The sequence below is a fragment of the Pezoporus flaviventris genome, unplaced genomic scaffold (assembly GCF_033815535.1).
Source record: "Pezoporus flaviventris isolate CSIRO_AGI_PZ_B2104156 unplaced genomic scaffold, CSIRO_AGI_Pfla_v1 ptg000021l, whole genome shotgun sequence".
In the NCBI taxonomy this organism is placed as follows: domain Eukaryota; kingdom Metazoa; phylum Chordata; class Aves; order Psittaciformes; family Psittacidae; genus Pezoporus; species Pezoporus flaviventris.
The window spans coordinates 4,795,140-4,809,205 of record NW_026892569.1 but is presented as its reverse complement, the minus strand read 5'-3'; the positions used below and the strand labels follow the sequence as shown (position 1 = coordinate 4,809,205).

At 45.9% G+C, this 14,066-nt stretch overlaps 1 protein-coding gene across 1 annotated transcript; it reads right to left on the bottom strand.

Moving 5' to 3' along the window:
* Positions 1 to 6,319, bottom strand: LOC133270741 (2-epi-5-epi-valiolone synthase-like). Its single transcript, XM_061456220.1, has 5 exons — positions 6,150 to 6,319; positions 3,416 to 4,049; positions 1,650 to 1,883; positions 791 to 1,043; positions 1 to 101 (listed from the first exon to the last, which is right to left on the bottom strand). Exons 1-5 carry the CDS (start codon positions 6,317 to 6,319, stop codon positions 1 to 3), a joined length of 1,392 nt encoding a protein of 463 aa, XP_061312204.1.
* Between the last annotated feature and the right edge of the window lie 7,747 nt (positions 6,320 to 14,066).

Below are 14,066 nucleotides of genomic sequence, written 5' to 3'. Positions count from 1 at the left end.
TCAGAGAGCAGCTGGCTTTTCTTCCAGCTCCGTCTTGCAGTCCCTGATCCACAGCTTGTATGCTTTTTCCAGGGTCTCTTCACTAGTGTCATTAAATATCTCTGTGAAATAAGACTTGTAGTTAAGAGAACACCAGAGAAGCTTTTCCTGCTTTTCTGTGCTAACTTGTTATGGGGGAGAGTAGCTCCAAATAGTTTATGAGAGTCTGTTTTCTTGTGAGTGTGTAGGGACTGAGCTTCATGCAAATAGTCTGGATGGATACTGATGCAAGAGATCGCAACCTGGTCCCATGCATTGCTTCTATGCCAGGGGTTGGTTGTTTTGGGTTTTACTTCTAAATCTTATGAGTGTTTAATCCCAGCTATTGACAGATACTATTTAGTTTTCAAGTATTGTTTCTAGGCACACTAACATGTTTAATTCCTTTTGCTAAGGATTATTTAACAAATATTCTCAAGTCTTACAGAGGAATTGTTTTTCCCTTATGACATTGTTGGTTTGTCTGCCAGAGTACTACATTTAGACTGTCCATTTGCAAACACCTTTGTAAAGCGAATTGGTTGATCATACTATAATAAATTATACTCAGTCCTTAACTGAGTGGTTACACACAAGAGAAGGATCCTGTCTCTCAGTGGGTGTATTGAGATGTTAAGGAAAGCACAAGTAAAAGCAGGAATGCACAACTGCAGAGCTAAGGGCATGTTTTCCAGCATGTCACTGTGCTGGATGCCCATTGCCACCCAAGCACCCGCTCCTGGGCCCCCGTTGATGTCCCTCTTTGCAGTACCTGCTACACCGAGGCCGGTGGGGAGAGGCATCCGGGGCTGTCCCCCACTGTGTTTCAGGCGCTCCATGAGAGCTGTCTGGATGAGGGGCCAGCTGCAGCCCCTGTGCCACACGGGCAGCTCCAGGCCTCTCATGCACTGGATGATCTGCTCCTTCTCCTCGGCGGTGATGAGCCCGCGTGTGTGGGCAACGTATGTCATGAATGCCATGTCGATGTTCACAGCTTCTCCATGCATCAGTGCTGGCAAAACCCTCTGGAATGGAGCAAAGGCGTGTGGGAGGAAAGGTCTGGGTTGGCAAATAGTAAATACGTAGTTCTTTCCTTTCTAAAAGTACTCGTGAAAATTGACATTCAACTCGCAGCAGTACAGGTTTGTTGGATGTTAGCATCTTGATATTTATGGGCTGCAGAGGATGATCTGGTTTATATGTGATTAATTACATGTAAAATCTCTCATAGGGTTCCAGGATCTAATTTTCCTCCCATTCAAATTGCTAATAAAGAGCACTATGGCATGGAGGGAAGAGCTCTGAATGTTGCCTAAGGTCTAATCTTCCCCCTTCATTCCTTACTGGCAATTTCTGGTTGTCTTTGTGCTTTGGTAAGTGCCTGGTAAGAAGCAATAACTGGCCTGTGGTCTGAATTGGAAACACAGGTGGAAGTGTGGGAGAAAAGGGCATGGGTCTCTTTATCCAATAGGACCAGGCTGGGTGCATTGGGTGACCTGAGGTAGCATGCACAAACCTGGAGTTTAGCTACTTTTCCACAAAGTTTTCATGCTGCTGACTGAAAACATCTTTCTTTCTTTTTTTTAATATTTTTGTTCAATGGATGTTGCAATATAAAATCTGTCACTCACCATTTCCAGCTCTGGGCTTATAAGGTGACCAAAATCAACCAGTCTGTCCAGGTCATCCTCCCAGAGGTTGGGAGCCAGTTCTTCCAACATGGTTTCAATAGCAATCCTAGTAGTCTGCAGTGCTGCATCCCCGTGGTCAGCACAGCCACTGCAGGACTGGAACTTGGTGTCCAGCAGGTATTTTCCATGTCTTTTGAGCAGGTCGAACAGCCCTTTGTGTTTCATGAGTGCCATCTAGGACAAAGAATGGGAGAGGTAATTAAAAGATAACTGTGTGATCCCTGTATGTGCTGTTGAAAATGTGAGTTTCAATAGATTGAACTATAATACCACATTATCATATTATACACTAGCAAAGAAATCACAGAATCATAGAATGATTTGGGTTGGAAGTGACCTTAAGCATCATCTATTTCCAACCCTCCAGTACCTGAGCACTTGGTACATGGGCAATTTCTACCTCTACAACCTGAAAAAGTGTTTCTGTATTTCTGTAGACACAGCTCCTGGTTAGCATGTGTTTATTTGGTGAATATTCAACAGGTCCCTAGGGAATGTGACCTGTTACACATCTTCTCAGCTATGGTAAGTGAAGATGTGTGCAAAAGGTGGCATGGAAATGACCAGTGGGGCTCTGTTAAAATGGCAGAGATGATGGGAGCACTTGGGATTGCTCTTTGAGCAGGGGAAGATGGGAAAGCATTGCAGTATAGAGCCTCTGAGGGTTCAGAAGTGCTTTTGTTTTACAAGTGTGTAATTTTTTGCCCTCTGACTCAGGCATTTGCACTGTCTTGCAGTGGGGAATGGTAACCTGTGGCTTTCCCAGTGACTGCCAGAAACCTCCAGGTGTCCTGGGGAATTCCCACTGTGCAAGCACTGAAAAATGCTACTGACGAACTCATCTCTAATACACTTTAATAGCCTGAACCTTTGCTTTATCAAAAGTTTTCAGAGCTCTTCAGGCATAAAACCATTTACTGTGCACTTTCCAGGTAATTTTAGATGTAGACTTTATCTCACGGTGGATGGGTTGACCACACTCGACATAGCTAGCGAGGTAGGTGCAAATGATCTGGCAGATTGTTATTAATCCCCAGTATAATGAGCCTCGGGTTCTCTGCCAGCAGTTCATTTGAGTGCTATAGATCAGCCTCAATGGGAAGATGCTTTTTTTTCCCTGGTTGTGCTGTGTCTGTGTCTGGCCTTGAGTGCTGGGGTTTACTCCACAGGGTTAGTACCAGGCACTGTGTGTAAGGGGGTTCTAACAAGTTTAGCAGCTGTAAAAATATATATATCTGCTCAATGAGAGTTATAAGTCCCCATGCAGCCTAATGGCCAATCTTTGTTTCTATAAGATGGTTTATACAATGCCATGAATGCTGATGAACATTTTAACAGCACTGTGGCCTTTTGATACTTAAAAAGAATTTATAAGAAAGATGGGAACAGATTTTTTTAGTAGGCCCTGTTGTGGACAAGGGGTAATGGTTTAAACTAAAAGAGGGTAGATTCAGACTAGATATAAAGAATTTTTTATGATGAGTGTGGTGAAACACTGGAACACTTGCCCAGAGAAGGGCTAGATGACTCATCCCTGAAAATACTGAACATCAGGTTGGACGGGGCAGTGAGCCATCCGATCTAGTTGAAGATGTCCCTGCCTGTTGCGGGGGGGTTGGACTAGATGACCTTCAGTAATCCCTTCCAACCCAAACTATCGTTCTATGATTTCAGCTTTGGAAAACTGCAGTTGCAAAATTTCATACCTTTAAAATTTCACCAAGGCCGTTGGAGATGTGTCGCCGAGGAATGCTCTGGATGAAGGATCTATCCAGGAAACTGGCTACAGGGGGGGTGTAGCCCCCGAGCTTGTTCTTACACTGCAGAAAATTCACCCCAGTCTTTGCCCCCACACTGGCATCAACGTACGAGAGGAGGGTGGTTGGGACCCGAATGTAAGGGGTACGTCTTCTATAGAGAGATGCAGCCAGCCCTACGATGTCCAGGCAGACGCCTCCTCCAATGGCAATGATGGGCTCGGTTCGCCTGTCAATGCTGAAGTTCTGGACTTCTTGTAAGATGTTCAAGACCAAGTCCATGGATTTTGTCTCCTCAGTGGTAGGCAAGGCAAGGATTTTGTGCTGAACATTATTCTCTTCAAAGTATTCTCTGACTTTGGAGCCATAAAGTTCATCAACGACTTCATCTATGACAATAAAGCGCCTCAGCTTCTTATTGCCACTAGTGGCTAGCTCTAGTTGCTTTGGGTCAGTAATGTGACCCCAGAGCAGAGTCACGTTAGCAGGATCCAGTATATTGTATGTTTCTACCACTTTGTAGCAAAAATAGATTGGAGCTTCAATTGTCCAGGAAATCCCACCTTCGGAGATGCATTCACCTCTGGCAAGGGTCAGAAAACATGGCTTGAAATCAGTATGTTCTTCTTTTGTACTTTGCATGTCTGAACTAAGTTTAAGGATGTAGCTGGGAGGTGGGGAATGTGGAGTCTTCTGCCTGTGCACTGCAAAATGCAGGGCTGTGAGGGTGGGATGGCTCTCCTGGGTGTCAGGGCTCAACTGCTTTAGTACTGGAGAAACCTCCCATGTCTTAGTGTACAGTCAAATGTCTGAATTTCTATGTGGTAGTGATCAGACAGGGCTGGAGCATGTTATTCATGCTGGGAGTTGAAAACCTCAGCAGAAAACCCCAGACCAGTCATTTCAGCTTCCAAGATGTGAGCGGGGAAAAGATTGTCAAAATTTTCCAAAGTATTTATGGAGCAAACATCCTTTGCCCAATATATGTGGGTGATAAGAGTCGATTTATTCCTGTCTCTACACACAGCCACACACCTCCTTACCAAATAGTGTTTCTGCAATGCTCCAAATGGAGCCCTGGATCTCTTTACCTTGACAGAGGTATGATAGAAATTTATCCCAAATGGGAAAATAGTGATTTGAGGGTTGGGAAAGATTTCCATACTGGAGTTTTAAAGGATAGACAAAAGCCTACAAAGCCAACATGTAGTATCTTAAAACAGTGAACAAAGCCCTATGACTCACTTATTACTTCTGTGGGACAGGGGGAGCAAGGGGAAAAGAAGTGGCTGTTTTAGTTTGTTTGGAATCAAGAAAGAGAAACAAAAAAAGGAGAGAAGGAAACTGCAAAATCTATCTTATTTAAGACCTCTTCTTTGAGCTGCGTTTGGGTAAAACCTGACGGTTTCTGTGAACCTTTGTTCTGTGTTTTGAATGAGCAGATGGCTCATTGGATAATCAGATTTCCCTACATGCCCAATTTCTTTCCACATGACTGAAATTTCTCTTACAGGTCCAAATAGATGCTTCTCTGTTTTCTTTACCAAATTGCCTCTAAGTGAAACTTCAAAGTGTTAAAGAAAAACAGTGAGGATTTATATCTCCCAGAAAATGTCTTCTGGGCTTTTAAAATGCAGTATTAGAAAAAACATCATTGTGTGCATTTTAATGCACCAAACATACACCTTTTAGCTCTGCTTTATCTGCTTGTGCACCTTATCTCTGGTATGTTACCCTTCTAAGAGACAGGATGATTTTGAATGTTAGTTGGTGGAATCAGATTTGGATGCCACATGGCACAGCTAGCATCCATTGCAACCTAGGCCTTAGGCTCATTCTGCTATTGACCGAGGTCCAGTAGACTGCCTTTGAGTCTGCTGAGATCCTATTACATCTGCTGCAGCTCCCTCTGAGCAATGCTTGTGGGCATCCACAGCCCATTGCCAGCACTGTTGAAGATCCTTCCAACCTGCCTGAATAAAGGGTTAGATTTGTGACATTAAAACCTGAGTATGAGAAATGCTAGAAAACTGTCATGAAAAACGTAGCTGTATTAAAGAAGACTCGCATCAAAATGGGGCTCCATGTGCTCATGACAAGGAGTATCCTGTAATTAAAGGATAATTCACTGGAAGGAAGTAATATCAGCAAAGAGCTGTATGCATCCCCGGGGAAAATTTGTCTCTGTCCTCTGTCTGAAGCAGCATTAGGTGACTGAGAGATGTGTTATGTATGGGTTTTGCTCCTGTCAGTGACCTACTGTGTTTATTTTTCCCATCTAGGCATTTCATTTATCTACAGCTGTCTCTAGAAATGCATCTCTCTCCCATGCCTCTACATGAACGTTTGTACACAAAGATTTCATGTACATACAGGAGGGAAATGGAGCCCATGTGCAGCATTCAGAAATCCCTGCCTGAGCTTTCCACAAGTTTAAAGTAAACTTCTCATCTATAAAAATTGAGGCTGTTGATAAAAGTCCCTCCGTAACTTGGCTAAGTCATGCCAAGAACAACAAATAGCTGTGCTGCCATGTTGCACCTTGAAGCCCACTCTCCCATAGTTTTACACATAATGGTGGGTTTAAGGTTCTTCCATCTGAGATGCATCCCTCCATGGAGAGACCACACAGTCTGGCTAGCCAGAGCAGTCGTTCATGACCAACATGAGCTCTGATACTTACATTTTTGCTTCGGAGAGAGTTATCTTGTCCTCGCAGCCAGAAAGGGCTTCTCCTTTCTTGATCCGGCACCACGTGCTCTTGACTCGCACCAGTTGGAAGTCTGTCTGCCGGGGCTCCCGTGGCACAGTGACCAGGGCTGCAGTAGCAGAGGCCTCTTTGGACACCGGCATGCTTCCAGAAGGTAAAATCTCCCTGTCAAGAGATCTCCTGTAACTTGGTGGGTGGCTTTGAGGTGCCTTTTAAAGGCTGCAGGTGATCAGTTGTTGGGAGGGGAGGTCTTGTCTCCATGGAGGAAACTAATTACAAAACTAAGCTTACCTAATGCGGGATACATGTTAGGGATGGCAGGAGCTTTTGAAGACACGTGCAGGTACCAGGATGGGGTTGTATAATCGGCTGATTTTATAATGCGTAAGAAGTACAGTAGAGTGCATACATTAACTTCCAACACGATGCCCTACAGCAAATTTAAAGTTATGAAAGACAATCTGTGTGATTCGCCACAACGTTCTCCACTTTGCTGTGTGGAGCCTCTGGTCTGGCTGCGGCTTTAAGCCTCCCTTGTGAGGTGAGGCAGGAGCATGGGGCTGGGGTCAATACCAGCTGGTTAAACCTCTTTTGGGCTCACATTCCTGGCAATCTCTTGCATTGAGGAACTGATTTTTCTTTATTTGATGTTGTTTTTAGTTTTTATGGTTATGAAAACAAATAGAAGGGCTCTTTGAGGGATGAGCTGAGTTTTGAGACCCCATCGCCCTGCCCCAAAGGCACCTTGGTTCTGGCGGGGGTGGAGTCAGCCAGAGGGATGAATTCGCCTTCTCTAGGAAGCAATGGCGTGGTGGAGTGACCAAGGGATGCACAGTTCATCTTCCAGCTGGGGCTTTCAGAGGGCCCTGGGCTCAGCTTGCCACACCAAACATTCCCTTGGCATCCAGCTCTGTGTGCTGAGCACAGGGGAGATCTTCCTTTGATTTCACCAGCACTGCCCAGAGGTACAAACCTGTCTTCACCATCTTCTTGGCCATGTTTCTAAAAGCTATCCAGAAACAGAGATTAAGAAAAACAAAACTAGACGTAAAAGCAGAGGCTGGAAAAAGTGGTTCTTCAAGAGCCCATCAGGACAAGACCACTTCATTGCAGATAGATGTAACTACAGCCAAACTCACTTAGGAACCTACATTTACCTCAAAATTATTTTGGGAAAGAGCTATAAGCATAAACTTTAAAGCAATGTAGCCTTGCTTCAGGAAGGATAATAATTCCTAACATCTAGATCTCACTGCTACCTTCATCTCTGGATTGCAAAGAGGGAAGGTTGTTATCTCCATTTTACAGAAGAGGAATATAGAGTCACTGGAATAGAAAGAACTTGCTCAAAATCACCTCCAAAGCTAGTGGAGGGTGGATTAGATGTCGTACTAAGGCTTTTAGCCAGTTTATCAAATTCTATTCTGAATTTTTACCTCCCAATCCAAACACAATTTGGATTGCTTTCTGCAGGGACTACAGGTCTAATGCAGTTTGTTTACTAACTCATAAAATGGAATAATCTTATGCATTCAAGGAGGTCTGTCCTCTTTGCCTTGTTTATTTGTTCTGATTAATAGCAATCCACTGAGCACTGGGACTTTATTTGCTTTTCTTTCACTCTTTTGTCCTGTGCATTTACTTATTTTCCATTTATACTTCCCTATTCTATTCTGGGGGCACTGAAATACCTTCAGTTTCATTCTAGACATTTACAAAGTGACTTTCCAATGTCCATTTGCTTGCTGTGGCCAAGACCTGCTACGTCTTTGTACCATTGGTCGTGTGGAATGGATGCCAAGAGCCTTGAAGCAAAGACCTGCTCCTCACAGCTTGTTCACCTCCTCTGCCCACCCATGGACTCTAGCCACACTTTGCAGGAACATTGGGCTGGTCCTTGACTGAAGAAGCCAAGGGTGATACATCCCAGAGGTGAAAGATGCTACTCTGGTTATGGGGTAGTCCATGTTTCCTCATTAACTTCAGTTTGTGTTTCATCCGTGTGAAGAGGAGACGGCTGGCTGACCTCGGGTCCATCACATGCTCTTCAGTTACTTTGCTTTAATTCCTCACCAGCCTTTTCTGCTCCAGCTCTCCTGCCAGCCAACTTAGGCTTTTGAATACTTTGAATGTTCCCACTTGCTTCTCCTGATGCTTCCTCCAGCCAGTGCATTCCTGGGACCCTTTCTGGGGGTGCAGGTCAACTGGTACCTGTGTGACAACCTCCTCCTGCCCGTGCAGAGATCTGGCCTCTGAGCTGGACCCAGAGCATCTCTGATGTTCAGCTGTGCAGGGCGATGCTGATCTCATAATTATGGATCACTTGTAGGTAATCTGGGGTTCAAAATCTTGGGACTTTTTGGCCTCATACCTGATGCTTTAGCTGGGACACATGTCTATGTAACCAGAAGGTTATGAAACTGCTGATTACCTCCTTGAGACCCAGTAGCTTCCTGGGGTCAGGATGTGAGCATTGCTCTTACGTAAAGTGAAGGCACTGAGAGTCTTTTGTCTCTTTTCATGTGAGGTGGGGTTGGATCTCGCTTGCTCCTGTGCTCTGGGTGGGGGCAGACGGGTGCAGCTGGAATGGGTGCAGCCCCAGCCTGGGGCCATCCTCCCTGCGCATCCTCTGCTCAGGTGATTGCGGGTGAAGCCCATCCCCTCGACTAACACTGAGCGCCGCCGTGCTGTTCTCCAGGGCAGCAAGCCCAGGGCAGCAAAGCCACAGCAGCACCCTCTGCGGCCGGAGGACAAGAAGCAACATGCACAACCCTGCAGGTAAACTCCCCGTGTGGGGTGGGGACCTCCAAGGACAGATGGCGTGACAGGAGGGGACCCTGTGATGCCGCAGTCCTGGGTCACCCAGTACCTGCAGAGATGTGACCTGCAAGCTCTGTGGCTTGGCAGAAAGGAGCAAACAAAGGGCTTAATGTGGAGAGGAGTTTGAGGCTGAGCAAGGGAGACGTGTCTGCAGGAATCTGAAGTGGAGGGAGGAGGATGCTCCCAGGGGGAATCAATGGGTGGGAAGGTGGGCACTCGCAGTACCAAGAAAGCTTTGGCTGTAACTGCTTTCTGATGGATTGGGATGCTTGTATAAGTATTTTTTCTTCAGCTTTAACCTTGCCTTGGTGCTTCCGATGCTAGCCCTGTGTGCCTGGCGTGACACACACATGAGGTATTTGCTTCCTTTCTTGTCCCATTTCTGAAATCAACAGTTGAGGGTGGGAATACAGGCTGCTCTGAACAGAGGGACTTTGCTCTCTCACAGCTTCATGTAAAGCCCACTGGAGCTGTCAAAGACTCCCCTTGACTGCCTTGGGCTTTTCAGGTGTGTACCACTTACCCCTGCCTCATGCACTGTCCTTTAGTATGTATTAAAGGTGTACTTTGCATGCTGTCTGCCAGTGACTCCAGAGCCTCCCCAGTGCAAGCAGGGGAGCACAGGGCAGCATCCTGCTTTTCTACTGCTTTTTCAGCAGTGGAGCCTATAGAAAATGCACCAGTCTGCACATGTTTTCCTTGCCTTCCCCTGAAGTTCAGGTAGAGTTTAGCACCCTGGTTCCTCCCATGAGCAGCAGCTTCCCCGCCTCAGCTACTTCGGCTCTGCTCAGGATGCTCTGCAATGTTTAACAGCCAAGCAGTTGGGTTTGGCCCATGCTGCCTGGCTTTTTTCCCCTTGTGGGCCATGACAAGTCTGTGCCCAAGTGCATGGCCTTGCCTGGGCTAATGGGTGGTGGGTTTGGAGCCACTGAGCAGCCCCAGATGTGCCACAACCACATCCTGCTACCGCTCCATCCATATGGTGGGCATACATCACAGCTGGGTTTAATGTGTTTGGGTCAAAAAGTATCATAGGTTCTACTAAGAGGCTGCGATTTTGTGTGCAGGGTTCTGGTGGGTAAGGACATAGTTTGAGCATTTTATTGTAGGTTTCATAAACAGGGTGGCCTGGTATAATGCAATAGCTGAGGTGTATTTGCAGGCTAAAACAAAGTGGTGAGTGTTGTGATAAGCTGTTGTCAATGCCTGAGGTGCCTTGGTGAATGAGATGGCTGGAATTGCTCGGGATGGTTTAGCACTGAGCATCTCCTGCCTGAGCACTCGGTACCTGAGCATAGAGCTGTCTGGCAGCATGGTGTTTGAGTGGATCAGGATCAGTGCTCTGCCCTGGCTGGGAAGTGAAGCTCTTCTGGGGCTGCAATATTGACCTAGAGGCTGGAAGGTGAAATGGGAACCAAAAGCCCCAAAATGGGAACCAAAGATCTGGTCCTGCATCTTTGCTTTGATTTTGCCAAATCCAGACTGCCTCTGTGCCATCCCCTGGGCAGCACCCTACAAATCGGACCCTGTTGTTGGCTTTCCTGGCTCCCCCACCCAAAAAATGCCATCTAAGCCCAAGGCTCAGAGTTTAATTTCCCTTGTGGAGCAGCATGTCCATCCATGGTGCTGCACTGCTCAGGGAACGCTGATGTCCCCGCATACAACTTTGCCCCCACCTGCAATCCTGACTCCTGACTTTAGTATGAACCACAAGTGCGTGATTTCAGAATCAGTAGAAGCTGCAAACTGCTATTCAGCTTAGCTGTAAAACAGGCTGACTGCCCTTGGCATCTGCAAGGGAAGATGCTGGGAACCATCTTGCTGGCAACTGGGGCTCATTTCAAGAAGCTGCTGGAGGCTTTGAGCAATTCTTTCATACTCTTTCATAGTGGGACTTGAACCCCTCTGCTTTGCACTTGGCAGCATTTTCCTCTTCTGGGTGAGCTCTCCTTTAGTTTTACTGGCATTTTTTCTTTCTTTCTTTCTTTTCTTTTCTTACTGTTTTTCCCCCTTGTATGTATGGAAAAGATAATGCACGAGTAGATGGGGAAAGGAAAGACACGTCTGTGCATAGACAGAGCCATAGAGAGGCAGCCAGGTGATCTAGTTTAGTGCTTAATATAGTCCAGAAACTTTGCTGGGGTTGTGCAAAAGTATGCACTGAAATGAACCCTATCTCCTGCAGGAACATAAAAAGATAGTAGTTACATAAATTTCCTCTCACGTTAGTGCTCAGAGCCTTGAGCGCAGCCTGGCCATGAGCTCTGCTCCGTCTTGTCTGGTGCTTGCATAAATGAAGCCAATTCTGACCTCTGCTGTTGGCGCAAAGCATCACCAGGCTGCAAAAAGCACAGCATTTCCTGAAGAGGTTGTGTAATGTTAGAGATGGAGTTGCTCTTAGCAGGCACTGCATGCTCTCCCTCCCTGCTAGCACTTCTTGATGCTGGTGTTATAACACAGGTTACAAAACAGCTGGAGGTAAACCTTGTTTTCCTCCCCTTTGCATGCCAGCGGAATCTTGTCTGTTACTCATTCAGAAGCATAACATGATGATTACTAAAATCCGACATGGATTATAAACACGTTTTTACCCTTTAACAAAAAGCCTCAAGTGCTTGGCAGGAGGACGAGCAGATCCCAGCCTCCAGCGTCCTGCAGCTGTACAGCAGGAGCTGGAGATGCTCGCTCATGTAAACACACACAGTGTGTCTTCACACCACATGTAGCTGGGCTGAGGTCAACAGACTGACATGATCTGGGAAGGGACGGTTATTCCTGCATTATTTATAAACATTATTCCTGCAATTAATTATAAAACTACTGAAAGAGGTGTAAGCTGCCCCTGATGGTGAGAGATTGGCATGAGATGTAAACCAGGGGCTGCTATAGCCAGCCTCAATCTGCCTTCCTCCTGCATCAGACTGGGCTACTGAGAAGAGCATGATGCTGTTTAGATGACCCCTAAATCTGGTCTAAGCTGTAATTGCCATGTAAAATGCACATATGTTTTATGTTCCTTGTCTGCTTCCATAATTTTTTTGTAATCTGGATAACGAAACCCAGTGAAGTTGTCTCAAAACCCAACAGAGTTGTCACTGTAGTAACTCCAGAAAGCTGAGAAATGCTGTTCTGAGAAACAGACCTTTGGGGAAGTTTAGACCTTTTTCTGTTCCCAAAGACATGAGTTTATTCATGTGGTACCCCTTGGTACCAAGGGAAGGAGCAGTCCCCAGCACCCGGAAACCCTGGTGCTCTTCTGATGAAGTCATCTTGGTGTACTGGGGGGGGGGGTGTAAAAAGAGACACTCAAAGTGGTCATCTCCACAAGGAGGAGACTTGAGATTTCTCACATCCTGTGTTGAGGATGGGTTTTAACCAAGAGTGGGTTAAAACACCATCAGACCCAGTGTTTGGGGAATATATCCAAGCTGACATTTTAAGTAGATAGGAGAGAAATGGAAAACAGAGAAGTCAGAGGCATTTATGTATCTCCTGTTGCATTTGCCTTCCTACAGTCTTTCTCAGTGGTGGGCTATGGGGGAGTTGCCTGTATGAGGTAATACTTTGATGTCCTCGGTGGCTTTATACCAAAGCTCTGCCTGCAGGCTCTGGGGCAGTTGGATGCCTCCTCAGCGTCCAGGACCCCACCAGAAACCCATCCTGGGACGGGGACATGGTGCCTGCAACAACAGCGGTTCCACATGGACAAGCCTTTATCCCATTGCTGCTGAGCTTGTTCGGGCTAGTCCTCCAGAGGAAGCATGTCCTCTTTTGTGGAGAATAAAATCCTGCCAGGGGCAATCTGCTCCACCTCAGTTATACTCACAAGCTACTTGCCCTGTGTCTTTGAAATCTGGGCTCCTCAGTGCTTTCATAGCCCATCATGTTCTGTTACACTTGAGGACAGTTCTAAACCATGTCTTGTTCTGTGGGGCATAGCTTGCTGAGGTCCATCATTGTGTTGCTGCCATATGGGTTTTCTGGGTCTCAGGGCAAGTACATTGCCATGGGCAACATTGGCTTTGCCCCTAGGACAGGGTGATCTTGACCCTGGAGATGTTTCCACAGCCTTTGAAATGCTAACATGTTGTGTTGTGTGTGACTGTTTCTCTTTACCTAAACAATCAGCCGGTGGCAGGGTCTGACTTGTGAGAAGGTGTTGGGAGGTTCAATCGTAGTTATTTTTTGTGACCTGGGAAACAGAGGGTTCAGGGTGGTGCATCACCACTGTAAGCTGTTATGGCAGGTTGAAGGCAGAAGAAGGCTTAGGAGGTTGCATTCCTGCCAGGGCGATTTGCTGCATCACCTGCTTAAAATCATTAGCTGAAGAGTACCTTTGATTTTATGCCATCATGGATTTGGCACAGTAGTTTTTCATTGAAGTGTTTTCCAGTTCGATTGCATTAGGATGGGTGTAGTTGTATTTTAGGCATGAGCATCATGGGTTGCTCTGCAGACTCTTTGGCACAGATCGAGTGGTGCACAGGTTTTGGAGGCACTCATGCACCCTATTGGCCCATGGATAGTGTAGATCGTCCTTTTTACAAAACCAGACCCTATGCCTGCATGGCCTGGCAGAGAAGATCTGTCTGGTTTTGCAAGAGCAGTTTAAGAAACACCCTGTTTTCTCCATGGGAAAAGCTACCTATAAGAGTGGGCTTCATATGGAGTTGTTTGGTCAGTGATTGTCTCAGCACTTCAAAAGTGAAAATTCATGGTTTTGAAACATTCTTATCCTTTCCTCTCAGAAAAAAAATCAGCTAGGAGGGGGGAAAAAAGGAGAATTCCTGTAACAGAAAATGAATTAGAAGTATAATATATTTTTATTTAATTTTGATTCTTTTCATAGTCCTTCAAAAACCTGCATTTTGTATGAAAAAAAAAATATAGCCCTTGCTTTTTGCAGTCTAAATTCCTCTTTGGCTGATTTGAGCAGCTACAAAATCGTTGTTCTTCTTTTTATCCTCCATTTCAGAAACCCCAACTGGACTCATTGCTGAGAACCTTCTCAAAGCCAAAGAAATAGCCCTCAGTGACTCTCGTGTTCCTGAGCAGCTCAAGAATTACTTA

Bases quoted from the DNA above. Each gene is read 5' to 3' on its own strand.
- LOC133270741 (XM_061456220.1), bottom strand. From the start codon at position 6,319: ATGCCGGTGTCCAAAGAGGCCTCTGCTACTGCAGCCCTGGTCACTGTG. The intron at 4,050-6,149 runs GTAAGTATCAGA...GACCCTTGCCAG, and splicing joins ACTCTCTCCGAAGCAAAAAT to AGGTGAATGCATCTCCGAAG. The intron at 102-790 runs GTACTGCAAAGA...CTTATTTCACAG, and splicing joins CACCGGCCTCGGTGTAGCAG to AGATATTTAATGACACTAGT.